This window comes from Littorina saxatilis, linkage group LG14, assembly GCF_037325665.1.
Source record: "Littorina saxatilis isolate snail1 linkage group LG14, US_GU_Lsax_2.0, whole genome shotgun sequence".
Taxonomy (NCBI): Eukaryota; Metazoa; Mollusca; class Gastropoda; order Littorinimorpha; family Littorinidae; genus Littorina; species Littorina saxatilis.
In genome coordinates this window covers 11645580-11666596 of record NC_090258.1, presented here as the reverse complement: position 1 = coordinate 11666596, position 21017 = coordinate 11645580, and the positions used below count along the sequence as shown (strand labels likewise).

General features: G+C 44.4%; 2 protein-coding genes across 2 annotated transcripts in view; both read left to right on the top strand.

Moving 5' to 3' along the window:
• Positions 1-21017, top strand: part of LOC138947123 (zinc finger protein GLI2-like) — a gene marked incomplete at its 5' end in the record, with an annotated part of 217820 nt that overhangs the window by 163995 nt on the left and 32808 nt on the right.
• The window catches only part of LOC138947117 (uncharacterized), a 20757-nt gene continuing 7033 nt past the window's right edge, over positions 7294-21017 (top strand). The window contains exons 1-11 of the mRNA XM_070318564.1: positions 7294-7435; positions 7652-7744; positions 8142-8332; positions 9605-9850; positions 11093-11207; positions 11579-11706; positions 13522-13766; positions 14167-14393; positions 15056-15139; positions 16360-16502; positions 18864-18986. Coding sequence (XP_070174665.1) covers positions 7693-7744; positions 8142-8332; positions 9605-9850; positions 11093-11207; positions 11579-11706; positions 13522-13766; positions 14167-14393; positions 15056-15139; positions 16360-16502; positions 18864-18986 — 1554 coding nt within the window. The 5' untranslated portion in view covers positions 7294-7435; positions 7652-7692. The remainder of the gene's footprint in view (positions 7436-7651; positions 7745-8141; positions 8333-9604; positions 9851-11092; positions 11208-11578; positions 11707-13521; positions 13767-14166; positions 14394-15055; positions 15140-16359; positions 16503-18863; positions 18987-21017) is intronic.

The window sequence follows — 21017 nt, the reverse complement described above, 5'->3', positions numbered from 1 at the left end:
CACCGATTCTGCCGAGTTTTAGGAGTAGACGAGCATGCCAGACGCTGTCGTACGCAGATTTAATATCAAAGAAGGTTCCAAGAAGAGAATTATTACTATGTGCCAAGGTCTTTTTGATTTTTTCAGTGACGTGCACAATGTGGTCCGCACACGAACGACCTTGCCTAAAACCTGCCTGGCATGTAGGAATGATATTGTGTTTATTGAGGTGGAACTCCAGCCTCTGGTTCACCACACGCTCAAAGATCTTGCTGAGGTGGGGGGTTAGTGATATGGGGCGGTAACTGCCAGGTAGATTGCCCGGTTTTCCGCTCTTCAATACTGCTACTACTTGTGAGTCTGACCACGCTGCGGGGATAGTATCCTTTAACCAGCATAGGTTGAAAAACTGAGTGAGCAACTTAACAAAGTTAGGTGGTAGATGTTTTATCATGTGATATGATATTGGGTCTAAACCTGTGGATTTTTTTGGGTCTTTCACAGAAGAGATGGCGTTTTGGACTTCTTTTGCCTTAAACATGCAGTTTATAGGCAACTGGTTGTCATCTGGGGGGTATGTGAAACCCTTCTCCTGATCTAACCTATAATTGAGTCGTTCAGTATCTAGGGATTTTGATTGACTATTTTTGGCAAAGGTATCTGCTAATAGGTTTGCCTTTTCAGAGTCAGTTGTGGTCATTTTATCACCCGATAATAGTGGCTTTTCTTTAGTTCTGTATCTACATTTAAATCTGCGGATTTTCTTCCAGATTTTGCCACAGTCTTTGTAATCTTTAGTTTCTTTGTGGACAAAGTTTTCCCAGTTTTGAAGTTTAGCCTCAGCGGTGATCTGGTTAAATTGTATTTCAGCTGACTTCATATTCGTGAAGTTAGCGTCTGAGCAGTGCCTGAGATATGTCCTAATGTGATATCGCTTGTTTGCCAAGGCTTCATCACAGTCTGCATTCCACCACTCATTCCTTTTGGCCTTACAGTTAGGATTTACTGATTTAAGCGGAATGTGATTATTGGCAGCAGTGAGTATACATTGACGTATGTTATTGTAAGAGGCTTCGATGTCATCCGTAAGGAGAGTTTCCTCCCTGACACCCTCGAGCTCCGCACGGAAGCTGTCCCAATTTGCCTGTTTGTAATTGTACTTTTTTCTGACCTCCGAGTTATTGCGATTAGGGGCGAAGTGGCGGAAGGTAAGAACAATGGGTAAGTGATCGGAGCCGAGGGCGTCCGGGAAAACGTTCCAGTCGATGTCAGTGACTATGGCATTTGAGCAAAGGGAGAGATCGATTGCTGACGGGGAATGGTCAGCTCTGTCTGGAAGTCTGGTTGCCGAGCCATCGTTTAGTATACAAAAGTCAGTTTCCAAAATGACGTCAGCAAGGTTGCTATTGGCATGTTTGTATCTAGGGTTAGCAGAGTCCCACAGAGGGTGGTGATTATTAAAATCACCCATCACGCACCAGTGTGCCCTGCCATGATCCAGGGATTTTAGCCAGTCGGTAGTTCCTTTTTTATTACACCCGTGGGGATAATATATGTTAACTATGTTGAGGTTTTTGGATCCTTTTATTTCGATTTCAACAGCACATGTACTGAGATTTTCTGAACTAGGGATGAGAGGTGCAAAGGGTTTGTAATTTAAGGAAGACTTTAGATAAATAGCTGTTTGAATGAGTTGCCCTGAGCCCTTTTGCTCTACTATGGGAGGGAAGTCAAAACCATCTATAGAAGGCAGTAGGGAGCGTTTTCTCTTGACTGACTGGATAACTAAGATGTCAGCAGAGTGATTTGATATATAATTATATAGCTGAGAGAAGTTAGAGTTGATAGAGCGACAGTTCCACTGTAATATGATAAATCCGTGACCGCTTTCACTTTGTTCAGCCATTTTAACACGCACAAAGAAGGTAAGTTAAAGGGCAGATTTAAAATAGGTTAAAAAGTGGTTTTGACAGCTTTCATATCCGTCACGGACAACTGCTTGGCACCAGCAAGGGCGCCCAGCGCCAGAGTGGCGCCGCCCGGAATGAAGCGTTCAACCTTGGTGTTGGAGAGTTGTGTGTATGTAGCTGAGAGGGAGTCGATCAGGTCGAGAGGACTCTGCATCTGTCTGGCCTTAACCATGAAGCCGAGGTACTGCTCGATGAAACCTTGAAGGCCTCTGTGTTTTTCATTTAAATGTGCATATTGCTCTCCTGTTTTTAGCTTATCTAGTGCAGCGTCGGCTAGCTCAAGCTCTGCCTTCTCCTGCTCCTCCCTCATCTGCTGCTTTATTTCCTGTTCAGTTTTAAGTTTGTATTCTCTGAATCTCTGGGCCAATCCCTCCTCCATTCTCCCCATCAACCTCTCGAAGAGCTGCTCTTCTTTTGAGTCCTCCTTCCTGTTCTGGGCTTTGCGTAGGAGGGAGGCCTTTAACCCGGGGGTCCCATGAAGCGGCGCCTCTGCCCGAGCCGTCTGAGACTTACAGGGCGCCTGGGGGCCAGGATTTGGATTTTGCGAAGTTGTTTGGTGCTTCGCGGTTGCAGCAGAACTGTCCGCATGAACTGGAAGGAGTGTATTGTCATGTTCGGTCATTTTGTTTTTGATTTCTTGTATTTTATTTACTTGCCCACCCAGGGGGGGTCTCTGGACAGCCAAAGAGTACCCGGACCGGGGGGTTGAGGTCCGCCGGATCGGTTGCGGAGGGGGACGCCAGAAGGAGTCCCTCATTTCCGCTGGGGCAGTCGCTGTTTTATTTTGTTGTTTGGCGAGCTCGCGCCGCGCCCGATCCAGGGCCTCAGAATATGGTATGTATGCTGCCGACCTGATCTTATTGGCCTGCAACCTCAGTCTCATTTCCGGGCATCCAAGATAAGCGGCGGAATGCTCGCCCTTGCAGTTTACGCAATGTTTGGCCTTGGTGCACGTCGCTCCGTCGTGGCCCTTGGAGCCACATCGGGGGCAGATCTGCACTTTTGATTTGCATTGTTGTTTTAGGTGCGATAGTCTCTGGCACTTCGTACAGCGCCGCACTGGAGGAGTGTAGGGTTCGACGCCGTACACCTCACTCTCCAGAACGACGCTGTCTGGAAGAATTGCCGTTGTAAACGTGACACGGACCGCCTGAGACGGTTTCCCATCCCTAAGGAGAAGACGGCGAAAAGATCGAACCGAGGAGGGGCCCTTTTCTACAAGACTCCCATCCTCCATCCGGACGCGCACGCCCACTGCCATCTCAGACAGGTCTGTTCCTGAATGTATTGTGGGTATGCGTTTAATGACACCTTCGGTTGTTACCTCCGGACGGTGGCATTTCACTTTGATGCCGCCGATCGAGTCCAGCCTCAATAGCTTGTTTTGTTGTGATGCTGAGGAGCACCCTACCAGGACGCTCCCAGCTGCCAGCATGCGTATTTCTTTGACCTCGCCGATGGCAAGGTCAAAAGTTTTTTTCCTCCTGAGGCCGAGTCCCTGCAATGTTGCAGGGCCCTCCTTCAGGTCCTGCACCACCACGGGGAACTCTAAGAAGGAGGGAGGAGGTTGCTTGGGTTGGTAAAGAAGTTTTCTTCGGGGTCTTTGTTTTGTGTGTGTGTGTGTATTGGCAGGTGGTAGTGGCTGTTGAGTTGTCTGGTTTTCTTGTGATTCAGTTAGGGGTTGGGAGGTGTCGACCCCCCGGGCAGATGTTGCATGGGAAATACCTGTGTTTCCCTGAAGAGGGGGACCCTCGCAGAGGACCTTTTGCTTCTTTTTCTTTTTGGGCTTCTTACGATTGACTTCGGTGAAGTCTTCCTCAAAATGATCAGTAATCTGAGAGCGTGGGGGGCTATCCCGGAAGAGAAGAGATTCCGGAGAGCTCTGCCCCCCCTCAGGGTCGTCCTCCCGCAATCTCTTTCTCTTGAAAGGAGAAGATATGCTGGTTTTCTCATTGGTGATTGCTTTATTAAGCTGTTTGGATTTTGGGGACTGACCAGTCCGGCTGGCCCGGTCAGTCTCATTCAGTGATTCCATGGGAATATCTGGGGCGCGGTCAGAACCGCTTGCTGTTTGGTCCATATTAAGGGACCAATCTTGCTCCCTCAGAGCAGTGGTGTCCGTTGGAAGGTAGTTATCTACCCAGATGAACGTTTCCCGCCTATCAGCAAAGGTGGTGTTTGGCAGTTTGTGTTTAGCAACTTGGCTCATCACTTACAAGGTACGGTACGGTCACCAAGAAAAAACAAGCCAAACAGCTCAGGGTTAAAAAGGCAGGATAAAAGCAGGGTAACAAAAGCGTCCCTAGACAAAGAGTGAGCTGAAGCTCACCCCTCTAGCAACTTTCACTTCTCTCCCGAGAAACACGAGGACTCCTGCAGGGCGAGTGGGAACGCCACCAAGGGCAGCTAGCCCCCTTTCTGGACCCACGCCAAGAGCAGAGGGAGCTGTGTCGTGTGTTTAAGACACAACGAAAATGTGATTGTCCCCCTTTACCCTCAGGAATTCGGGAGAAAATCGCTATTTGAGCACTGACTTGGCTATGTAAGCTCGAGGTGCGTTAAAGCAGTCGCTATGTAATCAGCATGTTTGCTTGTGAAAGAACGCACTCTACGGGCCAGCAACTGCAGTGAATTACTCGTGCTGACATACAGACAATCGGAAACCACCAGACCCCATCACAAACAGAACTCTACAAACCACAGGTGTTGACTTTAAAGGCCAACAACCCGGGTGCAGAGTCCGTTTTGAAAGGAGCGGTAGCCTCCCCTGTCACACATGAAACACTCGAATCACCTTTGAAGGCAAAGCCAGTCAAACAGGAGTGAGTTCGGGCTGAAAGGCACAGTAAGCCTCCCGTAAACCATCACAGATACCGTCAGGCTTTTACACACAGTAAGCCTCCCGTAAACCATCACAGATACCGTCAGGCTTTTACACACAGTAAGCCTCCCGTAAACCATCACAGATACCGTCAGGCTTTTTCAAACAGTAAGCCTCCCGTAAACCATCACAGATACCGTCAGGCTTTTACACACAGTAAGCCTCCCGTAAACCATCACAGATACCGTCAGGCTTTTACACACAGTAAGCCTCCCGTAAACCATCACAGATACCGTCAGGCTTTTACACACAGTAAGCCTCCCGTAAACCAACACAGATACCGTCAGGCTTTTACACACAGTAAGCCTCCCGTAAACCATCACAGATACCGTCAGGCTTTTACACACAGTAAGCCTCCCGTAAACCATCACAGATACCGTCAGGCTTTTACACACAGTAAGCCTCCCGTAAACCATCACAGATACCGTCAGGCTTTTTCACACAGTAAGCCTCCCGTAAATCATCACAGATACCGTCAGGCTTTTTCACACAGTAAGCCTCCCGTAAACCATCACAGATACCGTCAGGCTTTTTCACACAGTAAGCCTCCCGTAAACCATCACAGATACCGTCAGGCTTTTACACACAGTACAAACACCCTTCCATTGGAACGCTCACCAAACGGGAACATCCTAGGTGCCCCACGTAAAGAGCGAGCCATTTTCAAAGAATTTATTTTTGCGTGGTTTATCTTACCCCTGAGCCATCGTGAACCCGTGTGATTCAGTTTCCCTTTTTCACAATGTAGTCGTCAGTTAGTCATTTGAATGCGACTCAATGTGAGCTTATCTGCAATTGCACGTTATTATGTACCTCTGACTATGCACGAAACAAACGGCTGTGGTTTACAAGAACTCTAGCGATGGCTTTTGACTGTTCAGAGGAACTGGCGATGCCTATAAACCGTCGTCTGCTACGAGAACCACGACCTTGTGTGACCCTGCTTCCGGGCTTTTCTTTTTTCAAACTTTCAAAACTTCGAATTGTACTGATCTTGTCTTGATGAAAAAAGAATTCTTTTATGATTTAAGAATGTTTGTGTAACAAGCTGTCAATGTATTATTTAGATTTTAAAAGTTAGGTCTAGCGCCAAAACGCACCACGGTCCGATTGTCTCTGAGCAATCGGCGCAAAATTAATTCTTTAATAATTGCTCGCTCTTTACGTAGGGCACCTTGGATGTTCCCGTTTAGTGAGCGTTCAAACGGAAGGGTGTTTGTACTGTGTGTAAAAGCCTGACAGAATCTGTGATGGTGTACGAGAGGCTTACTGTGCCTTTAATTAATAGCCCTATAACAAAAAAAATCTGCTTTGCTGAACACGAAGGTTCGCAGGAGCAGACCAGGAGATGATGATCAAATGTTTCTTTAAAGCGTCTGTCTGAAAAAAACATTGGCGACATTTATTTTTTTATTTTTTTAGGTTAAAAACACACACTTGAGCGCACACACACTTCCCCGGGCGACAACAACAGCTAGAGCCTTTCACAAACAGCTCTCTACAACTCACGTGTGTCTGGTCGACAGTCATTGACCGCTTTAGCTATAAATAGCTCAAAGTTCAAGGCAGGCAGACAACTCTGCAGGGCAGCTGCTGTGAAAGGGGGACTAGTGTGTCACCATGTCACAATTTATATGGGAGATTTATATAGCGCTTGACGTTCTCTAAGCGCTTTACATATTAATTTCTGCCGTGTGAGATGGAATTTTTTACACAATAATTATATCACGCATTCACATCGGCCAGTAAATCTCAAGCCATTACGGCGAATATTTACTTTTCACGGCCTATTATTCCAAGTCACACGGGTATTTGGTGGACATTTTTTTGTATCTATGCCTATACAATTTTGCCAGGAAAGACCCTTTTGTCAATCGTGGGATCTTTAACGTGCACACCCCAATGTAGTGTACATGACTGAATTGGAACACACAACAACAAATCAACAGCCTGGCAGCTTCATGTGCAGCGCTGGTGTGTTTTTTTAAATTAATTTTGCGGATTGACATGGGAGTCACTAAGAAAAATAATTCATCCAAATAATTCGTCCAAATAATTCATCAAAATAATTCATCTAAATAATTCATCCAAATAATTCATCTAAATAAATCATTTAAATAATTTATCTAAATAATTTAGCTAAATAATTCAGCTAAATAATTCAGCTAAATAATCATTTGAATAATTCATCAAAATAATCCATCAAAATAATTCATTAAAAAAAATTCACCACACTGTACAGAAAACAGCCAGTCTGCAGATTTTGTGTATGTGTCTGAATGGAAGGTTGATTCTAGTCTGTTGGTATGCTTTCTATACTAAAGACTCGGTCCCTTCCTTAACTGGGTAAAGTCGATTACTGACTCGAAGTCGGTATACACTGAGTTTTGGGTTATCCCTACTTAGTTTGGTTGTTTGGGTGTTTGTTTGTTTGCTTACTCAAACCCACTAACTTTTGCCACAGATTCTGGTAAATAGACAGTCCCGGCTTTAACTTCCGGGTCACAAGCCAAGCAACATGGCGACGCACGAAACGTTGACGTTTGGAGATGTCAACGGTTGAAAAAGAAAGCTATTGATGCTTTGCATCAGCTGCTTGGAACAAGTAAGTACGCATAATGTTCAGCTTCGGTATGGCTGAAAAACGACTATGAGAAGAGGACACGTACTGTCGAAGAAGAACATGAATACAGAGAACGATTCAAAGTGAAACTGAAACTAACTTTTCCAGTCAATTCAGAGGTGCGGTCATGTTTTTTTTCAAACTGCGACTGCTTTTGCTGCTACAGTATTATATATTACGTGTTCTGTTCTTTTTCAGCTGTGACGTCTTAAACGCCTTCATAATCTCTCTGGATCACGATGGCGCACGCAATGATTTTCTGCGACATTTGCAACATTGGGGTTTCCTCAGGTAGGAACTGTTTCTTCAACTAGAAATAAGATCTGTTTCTGTTTCAGTAAGTTGTTCGTCTTCCTCTTGATTTTTCTTGAAAGTGGAAGTATTCTTCATTCCTTTTTCGACACCTGCCCTTATTCTTGTTTTCGTTTTGGGTACCATGGATGTCATCGTGTCATTTTCCTTTCTGTTCTTATGTTGTCTTTCACTCCGATTTAAAGCCCCTTTATGGTTCTTCGCTGACCAGAGTATCTGAAAGGAGGTCAAATGAAAGCTTTATTGTGTTAAATTTAACATGCTGTTTCCTGTTTTTAAATATTGTCATGATGCAAAGCGAATTTGATGTCTTGAAAACAGGGTTAACTGGAGTTTAGAACTGTGTAACTTTCTGTGCTGTTCAATACGTCTTCAGAAGTGACAATGCACGACCACGTGAAAGGGAGGAGGCACCAACAGGCACTGGGGGCGGTTGAAAGGAGGAAGGCACAGGCGCGCAACAGTTTGTACTGTCATGGATTTCCTCCCTCCACCCCCAACGCAGCGCTGCGCAGCTACTTCCAGCAGTTCGGCAACGTCACACGCATCATGGTGGAAACACAGCGAGTAAGTACAATGATCATAGTTATACTGTTACATTACAAGGATGGCCAGATCAACTGCAGTTGCCAGTGTCGAGTAAAAAATGTGCCGGGCTTGTACAGACTGTCGGCTGGCCAGTGAAAATTCTGGTCAAATGCAAAGCAACTTTTGATTGTTCTATTAAGTACTAGTTTGTGTGTATTATAAATATAAATCTTACAGTCACTTATACTTACACCGTGTCATAATTTATTTGTGTGAGATGAACCAGGCTTGTGACATTTCTGGCGGGCTAGTGACTTTCTTGAAATTGCTCAAAATTCAATTCAATTCAATTCACCCGACTGGTGAGTTGAACTTTTTAGATTTGGTCATCCCTGCTGTTACTTCAGATCATTCTTCAATTTTGGGCTGATCAGTTTGTTTGCTTTTGTTTGTTCAACATTGTTATTGGACAGTCATGTCACACACACACACACCTATTTCTGTGTTTGTGTCTTTGTTCTATTATGTCTACATAAAGAAAGTACAAGATAAATGGGCAGTGCATCAGACCACATATTTTTGGGGTGGATCTGGAGCTAGGTTCCTGAGTATGCCTTTTACTGTGTACTGATAATGTGATGTATGTTACTTTTGTTAGAAGTTTATGGTTTCCTTGTACTTGTTTGAAAAAAAAAAGATCAGTGCAAGGCCTTTTTCGAGTCAGAGAGAAGGATCAAGGAAGGTTTTTTCTAATGTTCAGTATTAGGCCTGTGTGTGATCTGCAAAATACCATGTCTGCTTGTGTAAATGGATAAAAAGATGAATATCCTTTTCATGGTACTTTCCAGGGATGTTACTGCACTTTCCAGGGATGTCTCTACATTGTTCCGTATAGATAGGGCGGGGATGTAGCTCAGTCGGTAGCGCGCTGGATTTGTATCCAGTTGGCCGCTGTCAGCGTGAGTTCGTCCCCACGTTCGGCGAGAGATTTATTTCTCAGAGTCAACTTTGTGTGCAGACTCTCCTCGGTGTCCGAACACCCCTGTGTGTACACGCAAGCACAAGACCAAGTGCGCACGAAAAAGATCCTGTAATCCATGTCAGAGTTCGGTGGGTTATAGAAACACGAAAATACCCAGCATGCTTCCTCCGAAAAACGGCGTATGGCTGCCTAAATAGCGGGGTAAAAAACGGTCATACACGTAAAATTCCACTCGTGAAAAAAACACGAGTGTACGTGGGAGTTTCAGCCCACGAACGCAGAAGAAGAAGTTCCGTATAGATGAATACATTGTTTATGTTTCTTTCTAGGGATGTTACTGCATTGTTCAGTACGACAGTGAAACTCCAGTCCAAAGGGCCCTACAACAGCGAAACCACTCTCTCTTTGACGGCCTTGATCCCCTGACTGTGCGCCCACGGAAACCTATCAACACCTATCGTCGCACACCAGAGGTCGATCGCAGTCTTCGCAAGGTCAAGGCCGTCAAAGAGGAAGAGGAGCAAGGAGACGCATCTCATGGACAACTGATGAAAACCTTGCTTCCGGCGAACAGCGTAAGACGTCATGGAATTACGAAGCTGTCTTGAAAGATGTTGTCCTTTTTGTGTAAACCATCTTGAAAATTATCAAAGATCCGTCCAGGCTTTTGCATAGAATAAGAGCACCCTTCCATTTGGACACATACCAGAAATCGACAGTGTGGCTGCTTTCTCTGTGGAGTGGGAAATGTACGGCAAATTAATTGTTATAACTCAAAACAGCAGGTCAACGCTCATTTTCTTTCCAAGCACCTAGCCAATGGAACACACTACCTCTCCCCCTCCGTCAACAACAGTCCCTCGAATCATTCAAATCTGCACTCAAGACATTTCTTTTTTCCACATAATCCATGCATTCTACACTGCCCACCCCATCCCACCCTGAATAACTGTACATATTTTAATGGTTGATGGTGTGTGTGTGTTGGTGACTTTAAGTCTCCGTGTGTGTGAATGAGTGTATGTGCACCTTGAGTCGCCTGTTGGTGAGATATGTGCGCGTTATAAATATTCGTATTATTATTATTATAATTGACACCTATGTCATTCTGTAAAATCAATCCACGAAAAAGTTGCACTCTGCAGAGAAAACAGCCAAGCTGCATGTCTGTACTGTCCAAATTTGTGTTCTGAATAAAAAAAATTTCATGTAACAATCTTTCTGTAGTCCCTTAGCATAAAGAGATTCAAGAGTAATACAAAGAAGGCAGCACATTGAATTATTGTCAGATTAGAACAATCGCCCGAAAATCTATCAGGTTGGCACAATTTTGAAAAGCTAAACGTTCCTTCTTTCTGTGAGAGGGTGACTCAGTAGTCCCTTTCACAGCAGCTACTCTGCATTGATGAAGTTGTCCACCTGACTTGAGCGTGAGCTATTTATAGTAGCTCGATGTTTCTGGTACGTCGGTAGACAGCACGTACGTAAGATGTGGAGTAACTGTGTGTGATAGGGTGTGGCTGCTGTTGTCACCTGGTATGCTCTTGCCAACCTTTTCGTTCACATAGCAGTTTTTATAAGGCTATTCGTTTGGCCCAAACTCACTCTTTGACTGGCTTTGCCTCTTCGTGTCTTTCTGTTATTAGAAATGCGATGTGGTGCCAGGAGAAAAACTTCCATGTTTGTGTAAAATGAAGATGGATGTTAAAGTTATCAACTTATCTTATCTTATCTTAACGCTAATTTGTGTGTTTCGTGGACTTGGTTACATTTGATTGGCAGTGAATTGTACTGTTGTATTTGCTGTTTGCTTTCAGATGTTGGATCAGATGCAGGTGCTGTACGAGACATTGCGTCTGTCCGACAGCGACCTTGGAAGGAGGAAGGGCGTGTGTGACTATCTGCACTCTGTGTTGATGCCTTTCCTGCCCAGTGGGTAACCTTTCTCTTGGCATAACAGAACATTTTAGACAAGTTCTCATCGTTAACCCAGTCAAGCAAAACTGAATGTGGCAATAACCGATTTCGCCCCGTGTGGAATTTACTGTCCCGCTGAGTGAATTTCCTTTGGGGTGGTCTTTATGGACAGGTGATTTATATGGTAAAAACCGTCGGGGATCCTTTGGGTTGGTCTTTATGGACAGGTGATTTATATGGTAAAAACCGTCGGGGATCCTTTGGGGTGATCTTTATGGACAGATGGTCACCAGGGTAGGTTTGATTGTAACTCTGGTTCATCTTCTTGTATCGGTGTGTCTCAAAACTGTCTTACAACCTGCAGTTCTAGTCTCACTTTCTTGCAGCGTGCACCATCCACCAGTTTGGGTCGTCGGTCAACGGGTTCGGCATGAGGGGCTGCGACATGGACATCTTCCTTGATCTCCATGACAACGAAGTCAGCCTGCAGTGGGAAGAAACTCTCAGACAGAAAGTGAGTCTTGTTGTCTCTGATGCGTTAAATTTCAAAATGGAGCCATATGGATTTGCGTGTTTGTTTACTGTACAGTGGAACCTCCATTTTAAGACTGTTTTCTCAGTAGTTTTGTTCATAACCTCTGTAAATTTATCCCCATTTTAAGACTGTTTTCTCAGTAGTTTTGTTCATAACCTCTGTAAATTTATCCCCATTTTAAGACACCCTCCTTTTTAAGACCTGATTTTCTGAGATTTGTGGAGGTCTTAAAAGGGGGTTCCACTGTATGGCCATACACATTGAAGTCTGTGTCTTAGGAACTTGAGTGTACATAGTTCTTGTAACCAAGGAACAAAGAGGAAGAGTTGGCAGCTCTATAACTGCATCCCATCTGAATAAATAAAAACAAGAATGGTAGGTAAGTGGAACGTTAATTATTGACAAAACAAAATGTTACATTAGGCCCCCCCAAAAAAATAGTCTGTTTACGGTAACCCGACCGACCCTATTTTTTTCGCGCGACCCTAGACTTTTTTTGGCATTTGGGAGAGAGAAAAAAAATGTAAAAAATATGGTTTTTTGGGGAAAAAAAAAAATCCCGACCTACCGACCCTATTTTTTTGGCCTATGTTACCGTAAACAGACCTTTTTTTTTTTTGGCCTTACTAGTACGTCGACCCACAGGTCTTTGAAGTAAACTGACAGTCAGACACTTATGAAACAAATAATGAACTGATCTCAAGATGGTGTGGCTACTCTGGAAGTCTATTCATTGTATGTTTTTGGATGTTTGCATCACATCTTTTTTACAGTTAGTCAAGTTTTGACTAAATGTTTTAACGTAGAGGAGGAATCGAGACGAGGGTCGTGGTGTATGTGTTTGTCTGTCTGTGCGTGTGTCTGTGTGTAGAGCGATTCAGACTAAACTACTGGACCGATCTTTATGAAATTTTACATGAGAGTTCCTGGGAATAATATCCCCAGACGTTTATTACATTTAGTCAAATTTTGACTAAATGTTTTAACATAGAGGGGGGGGGGGGGGGGGGGGATTGAGACTAGGGTCGTGGTGTATGTGTGTGTGTGTGTCTGTCTGTGAGTGTAGAGCGATTCAGACTAAACTACTGGACCGATCTTTATGAAATTTTACATGAGAGTTCCTGGGAATGATATCCCCGGACGTTTTTTTCTTTTTTTGATAAATGTCTTTGATGACGTCATATCCGGCTTTTTGTAAAAGTTGAGGCGGCACTGTCACACCCTCATTTTTCAATCAAATTGATTGAAATTTTGGCCAAGCAATCTTCGACAAAGGCCGGACTTCGGTATTGCATTTCAGCTTGGTGGCTTAAAAATTAATTAATGACTTTGGTCATTAAAAATCTGAAAATTGTATAAAAAAAATAAAAATTATAAAACGATCCAAATTTACGTTCATCTTATTCTTCATCATTTCCTGATTCCAAAAACATATAAATATGTTATATTTGGATTAAAAACAAGCTCTGAAAATTAAAAATATAAAAATTATGATCAAAATTAAATTTTTGAAATCAATTTAAAAACACTTTCATCTTATTCCTTGTCGGTTCCTGATTCCAAAAACATATAGAAATGATATGTTTGGATTAAAAACACGCTCAGAAAGTTAAAACGAAGAGAGGTACAGTAAAGCGTGCTATGAAGCACAGCGCAACCGCTACCGCGCCAAACAGGCTCGTCACTTTCACTGCCTTTTGCACTAGCGGCGGACTACGTTCAGTTTCATTCTGTGAGTTCCACAGCTTGACTAAATGTAGTAATTCCGCCTTACGCGACTTGTTTGGTTTTCAGATGAAGCCAGTCAACTTGCCGTACATCCGTGAGATCCAGTTGCTGAAGACAACGGAGGGTCCCCTCATGCCATCCCAACTGCGGCCACTGTCGCTGGTTCACCGCGTCAAGCTGTTGTCGCGCATCCTCATGCACCACGCGGGCCAGTGCACAGAGGTGGTGTTCGTTCCCAGCGTGCGCTGCCCCATTGTACGCTTCGTGCACGCCCCTACCGGCATCAAGTGTGACCTGTCCATCAACAACAGGTAATTATCATCGTGTTCGTTCCCAGCGTGCGCTGCCCCATAGTTCGCTTTGTACACGCCCCTACCAGCATCAAGTGTGACCTGTCCATCAACAACAGGTAGGGGTTTGGTCTGTGCTCCTAGGACTCAAATAGACCTTTTGCAATAAGCATTGTGCAAGGTGGATTCCAGAAGTAAATGAAGGTTTGAATCAAAGAAGACTAGTGATCATCTCTTACTAGTGATGTCTTCCAAAACAGTTCAGTTTCACAACCCCTTGGCATAAGTACTGAGTGCTAAATGTAAGGCAATAGACAACACACACATTTTTGCTGTCTTAAAGGGGACAAGACTCTACTCAGTGTAACTTATTCCCAGTCAGAAAGTAAAAATGATTCCTGTTGAACGATACATGTTGCAGGCTAGCTCTGCGCAACACACAGTTGCTCAAGATGTGTGCAGAGGACCGGCGCGTGCGACTGTTGGTGTTTGCCGTGCGTTACTGGGGCCGCTGGAAACAGGTGGCCGGCAACCAGAACTGTGGCCCTCGTCTCTCTAACTACTGTCTGTCGCTCCTCGTGCTGTGCTATCTGGCCAACACCACCCCGCCTGTGCTGCCCTCTGTGCAGTCATTGGCTGATCTGGCTGGTAAGTTTTGTCAGTTCTGTGTGGAGTTTGAATTGTGGTAAAAGTATGTGGTTTTATGTCTGTGTGTGTGGGATGAGTTTAATGGAGTAACTGCTACAAATATCAAAAGGCAAGGCAACATCAGAGACAACTAGTGCTTCTATATGTTACAAACACACACATGCAGGCTCAGAGACGACTGAGCATCATCAATGCAACACTGCCAACACTTTTTGACCTTGGAAGATGTTTTAATGTACAGTCAGCGCTGAAAGTCCACAAAATGGGGCACTCGCCTTTGGCTAGTACTTCTCATAATTTACTAGCCAGAGAGCAAATTTTACTTGCCAAACCAACCATTTCAATTCAGTGTTTTAGCAACTTTACTTGCCTTTGCCGAGTTGATTAACAATTCTACTCGCCATTTACAGATTTCTACTCACCATGGCGAGTAAAATACTCGCCACTTTCAGGCCTGACAGTACTTAGCTGTTCCAATTATATCCCGTTAGACCTACATTTTGAGAAAAATGAGTGAGGATGATAGTCTATTATTACAGTTGATACGTGTTATGCCCTCTGTTGCTGGGAGACTTAATCTGCTGAAAGCTTTCTGGTGTTTTGAATGCTTATTTCCATGTTTTATTTGGTGGAAACATTTTGAAGTGCTGTGACTGTCACAGGTCCTGATGAGAAGTGCATCATAGAGGAGTGGGACTGCTCCCTGCCCAAAGCTGTGCCAGCTAGTGACAACACCCAGCCTGCTGGTATGTTGGTCTTTATTCTCTAACGTCTTGTCACTTCTTTTCTGTGTATGTGTGGGTGTTGGTAGTGGATGTGTGTGTGTGTGTGTTGTATGCCCAAAGCTGTGCCAGCTAGTGACAACACCCAGCCTGCTGGTATGTTGGTCTTTATTCTCTAACGTCTTGTCACTTCTTTTCTGTGTATGTGTGGGTGTTGGTAGTGGATGTGTGTGTGTGTGTGTTCTATGCCCAAAGCTGTGCCAGCTAGTGACAACACCCAGCCTGCTGGTATGTTGGTCTTTATTCTCTAACGTCTTGTCACTTCTTTTCTGTGTATGTGTGGGTGTTGGTAGTGGATGTGTGTGTGTGTGTGTGTTCTATGCCCAAAGCTGTGCCAGCTAGTGACAACACCCAGCCTGCTGGTATGTTGGTCTTTATTCTCTAACGTCTTGTCACTTCTTTTCTGTGTATGTGTGGGTGTTGGTAGTGGATGTGTGTGTGTGTGTGTTCTATGCCCAAAGCTGTGCCAGCTTGTGACAACAATCAGCCTGCTGGTATATTGGTCTTTACCCTGTAAAGTCTTGTCACTTGTTTGCTGTGTGTGTGTGGGTGGGTGGGTTTGCAGGCAGCGTGCATGCGTGTGTGCTATGCCAAAATTAAGCTGTACAGGGGTACCTGCGATGTGAGGCCCCTCCGATGAGAGGACACCTCCCATGAAAGGACACCTTCAGTTGTTCCTTTGTCTATGATCTCTGCTAAAATATACCTGTCATGACAGGCCACCTGTAATGTGGGGACACTTTCAGTTTGTTCCAAGGGTGTCCTTTCATCACAGGTACCGCTGTACCTCTTAACATGCACAGCTTGCTTGTCAGTTATCCTCTACTTTTAATTTTCTTCCTCGTGTGATCTTAAAAAGTGTTGTCTCTGTCTGTGTGTTCGTGTGTGTGTGTTATGATTTTGTGTGTTGTAGTTTTTGGATACTACTGGCTTTTTTCTCAGCATTCAAAAGGCCTGCCGTCTCTTATTATGGAGTGTGCAGGGAACCTAAGAGTGTTTTAATTCTTTTTATGCTTTCTCACACAGTTATTTATGTCATGTGACCATGACCGAGCTCGTAAAGAATGAAAAAGTGGATCAGTCTCTGAACAAAAAACTGAATTTATTGGATTGGAACCGAGACCAACATTAAAATCAAAGAAATTCGCTCATAAATTTCATTTTTGATTGTTTGATACTTGCAGATGAGCTTCTGCGTGGGTTTTTCCAGTTCTACAGCCAGCTGTCGTTGTCGTCCAGCGTGATTCTCACACGACCGGGTAAAGTCCTGCCGCTCAACGACTTCCTCATGGACAAGATCAGCAAACCAGACCTGGCTGATTTCAAGGTGACAGCGTTGTTACTGCTATCTTCCTTCCTATGTAAACCATTGTGTAAACCATCAAATAAACCATTGTGTAGACCAAACTATCATGTAAACTACAGTAGAACCCCCTTTTCAGACCTCAAAATCTGAGAAAACCAATCAATCAATCAATCAATCAATCAATCAATCAATCAATATGAGGCTTATATCGCGCGTATTCCGTGGGTACAGTTCTAAGCGTAGGGATTTTATTTTTTTTTATTTTTTTTTATGCAATTTATATCGCGCACATATTCAAGGCGCAGGGAATTATTTATGCCGTGTGAGATGGAATTTTTTTACACAATACATCATGCATTCACATCGGCCAGCAGATCGCAGCCATTTCGGCGCATATCCTACTTTTCACGGCCTATTATTCCAAGTCACACGGGTATTTTGGTGGACATTTTTATCCATGCCTATACAATTTTGCCAGGAAAGACCCTTTTGTCAATCGTGGGATCTTTAACGTGCACACCCCAATGTAGTGTACACGAAGGGACCTCGGTTTTTCGTCTCATCCGAAAGACTAGCACTTGAACCCACCACCTAGGTTAGGAAAGGGGGGAGAAAATTGCTAACGCCCTGACCCAGGGTCGAACTCGCAACCTCTCGCTTCCGAGCGCAAGTGCGTTACCACTCGGCCACTCCGGTCTTAACAAAGGAGGGAGTCACAGGTTATGAACAGAACATTGGAGAAAACCAGGTCTTAACACTATTGTGACTAGCATTGCCACGGCGTTAACGTCTTGCCTGCCCAAGCTTGCCACCAAGAAACTTTAAAAAAAACAGTAACTGTAAAGAAAGCTGTCTATCAATCACCACCAAATGTTGTGTACTAATTAAAAAATGGATGCCCAGTTCAGTCGTGCTATTTATAAGTTTGTCACGCGATTTGTCGCGATTTGTTTTATCAAAGGGGGGTGAAAGGGGGATAATTTGTGTTTTTAACGTTTTTTGTGTGTGTTTTCTTTTCCACTGCTTTTTTAACAGTTATTTTTTTAACAGAAAGCATTATAAATAATGTTATAACCAAACAAGGTGTAAAACCTATGAATTAGCTGAAATATTGTTAACATTGTACACAGAAATAAGGAGACGGTACCAAGAAAAAAAAAGCAAATCACGCATTCACTCACAGCATCCTGACTCAAATGAAACAAAACTGTGACACTCACCAAATAATGTCCAGGTAATCCATATTGAATATAAGTCACATTTTCACAAAAAAGTACCAACTGTACACCTATAAACATTTCCAAAAGGATTAGGAGGCTCCAGCCAGCCATTGTTATCAGTACTGCCACGCCCCCTTGAACCTATACGATTCCGAGATACATGTGCGTCTAGCAGTACCACCCCTGCCACGTGTAGTTTGCCGACTCGTACTAGCAACAACAGGACTGTTTCTTCCTCACTATCACTGCTATTATCGCTTTCTTGAGGCGAAAACGACACGTCGGAATCATGATCTACAGGATCCTCAAGATCCAACATCCGGAGAATCTCCTCCCGTGACAAGGCTCGCCTTCGATTCAGTTTTTTTGTTCGAAAAAAACACGCAAATCTGCACTAATTTGATCAGGGCGGAAAAGGAAGTCACGTGTATCAAGAGAAACAACTCAATTTATTGCAAGCTTCAAAAACCGGGAAGCAATCACGAGTCGTGTACCTTGTATGACTGTTACTGAAAAATTCACATCCCGTCCCTGGGCGTGTCAGCGCTGTTACTGATTTATTCACCTCCAGTCGCGAAAGTGTTAACAAAGGAGGGAGTCACAGGTTATGAACAGAACATTGGAGAAAACCAGGTCTTAACAAAGGAGGGAGTCACAGGTTATGAACAGAACATTGGAGAAAACCAGGTCTTAACAAAGGAGGGAGTCACAGGTTATGAACAGAACATTGGAGAAAACCAGGTCTTAACAAAGGAGGGAGTCACAGGTTATGAACAGAACATTGGAGAAAACCAGGTCTTAAAAGGGAGGGAGTCTTAACATGTTTTTTCGCTGTACCACAGATCTGCCTGGACTTTAAGATGGAATAACTGATACCTGTTTTTATCTGTGAAATAAATTTGGCAAAAATGGAGCATGATACTCAGAAAGAAATTCAGGCCGTAAAAGGGAACTTCCACTGTATAAACAGGGAGCGTCTTATTGTATGTACAGGTGAAGGCCATGCATGGCTTTTCAAGCTTCCTTTGTCCTGCATCACAACATTGCTCAGAACATCAACAACCCCTTGTATAAACCCCTGCTAAAACACCTGGTATGAACACCTTGTATAAACATTGTGTATTAACACATTGTATGAACACAGAGTGTATGTTGTGTACAGGTGAAGGCCATGGCAGTTCAGGACCCCTTTGTGCTGCGCCACAACATCGCACAGAACATTAACAACCCCTTGCGCGACCAGCTGGTGCGCGAGTTCCACAACGCTGCTGCCAAGCTCACACAGGTACAGTGCACAGACAGTGAGACATCACAACAGGCATGGTAACATCTGTCCGAGAGAGGGGGAGAGAGAGAGACTTGTGACTGTTATAGCTTCCAAGCTTAGCCAGTCACCGGTAAAGTGAGAAATTTGAGCAGGCATTGTAACTTCTGTCAGAGAGAGGAGGAGAGAGACAGACTGGTAGCCATGCAGTCACAGGTACAGTGCACATACAGTGAGACATTACAACAGGCATGGTAACATCTGAGAGGGGGAGAGAGAGAGTGTTATGTCAGCCAAGCTTATCCAGTCACAGGCACAGTGAGACATTACAACAGGCATGGTAACATCTGAGAGGGGGAGAGAGAGAGTGTTATGTCAGCCAAGCTTATCCAGTCACAGGCACAGTGAGACATTACAACAGGCATGGTAACATCTGAGAGGGGGAGAGAGAGTGTTATGTCAGCCAAGCTTATCCAGTCACAGGCACAGTGAGACATTACAACAGGCATGGTAACATCTGAGAGGGGGAGAGAGAGAGTGTTATGTCAGCCAAGCTTATCCAGTCACAGGCACAGTGAGACATTACAACAGGCATGGTAACATCTGAGAGGGGGAGAGAGAGAGTGTTATGTCAGCCAAGCTTATCCAGTCACAGGCAGAGCGAGACATTACAACAGGCATGGTAACATCTGAGAGGGGGAGAGAGAGAGTGTTATGTCAGCCAAGCTTATCCAGTCACAGGCACAGTGAGACATTACAACAGGCATGGTAACATCTGAGAGGGGGAGAGAGAGAGTGTTATGTCAGCCAAGCTTATCCAGCCACAGGCACAGTGAGACATTACAACAGGCATGGTAACATCTGAGAGGGGGAGAGAGAGAGTGTTATGTCAGCCAAGCTTATCCAGCCACAGGCACAGTGAGACATTACAACAGGCATGGTAACATCTGAGAGGGGGAGAGAGAGAGTGTTATGTCAGCCAAGCTTATCCAGCCACAGGCACAGTGAGACATTACAACAGGCATGGTAACATCTGAGAGGGGGAGAGAGAGAGTGTTATGTCAGCCAAGCTTATCCAGCCACAGGCACAGTGAGACATTACAACAGGCATGGTAACATCTGAGAGGGGGAGAGAGAGAGTGTTATGTCAGCCAAGCTTATCCAGCCACAGGCACAGTGAGACATTACAACAGGCATGGTAACATCTGAGAGGGGGAGAGAGAGAGTGTTATGTCAGCCAAGCTTATCCAGCCACAGGCACAGTGAGACATTACAACAGGCATGGTAACATCTGAGAGGGGGAGAGAGAGAGTGTTATGTCGGCCAAGCTTATCCAGCCACAGGCACAGTGAGACATTACAACAGGCATGGTAACATCTGAGAGGGGGAGAGAGAGAGTGTTATGTCAGCCAAGCTTATCCAGTCACAGACACAGTGAGAAAGACATGGTTAAATTAAAGTGTCTGAGAGAGGATGGGGGGGGGGGGGGGGGAGTAGAGACTGTTGACTGTTGTAAAACAGTGAGAAATTCTAACACACATGATAACATCTTTCTGGGAGAGGGGGAGGGAGAGAGTGACCGGTGACTTTGGTAGCCAGTCGCAGGTACAGTGGAGACGGAATGATAACTATGATTAGACATGATGGTAAAGTCTGTGTGTGCATGTGTGTTTGTCTCTGTGTCTGTGTTTATGCATGTGTGTGTGTGTGTGTGTGCATGTGTGTTTGTCTCTGTGTCTTTGTTTATGCATGTGTGTGTGTGCATGTGTGTTTGTCTCTGTGTCTGTGTTTATGCATGTGTGTGTGTGTGCATGTGTGTTTGTCTCTGTGTCTGTGTTTATGCATGTGTGTGTGTGTGCATGTGTGTTTGTCTCTGTGTCTGTGTTTATGCATGTGTGTGTGTGTGCATGTGTGTTTGTCTCTGTGTCTGTGTCTATGCATGTGTGTGTGTGCATGTGTGTTTGTGTGCATGTGTGTTTGTCTCTGTGTCTGTGTCTATGCATGTGTGTGTGTACATGTGTGTTTGTCTCTGTGTCTGTGTTTATGCATGTG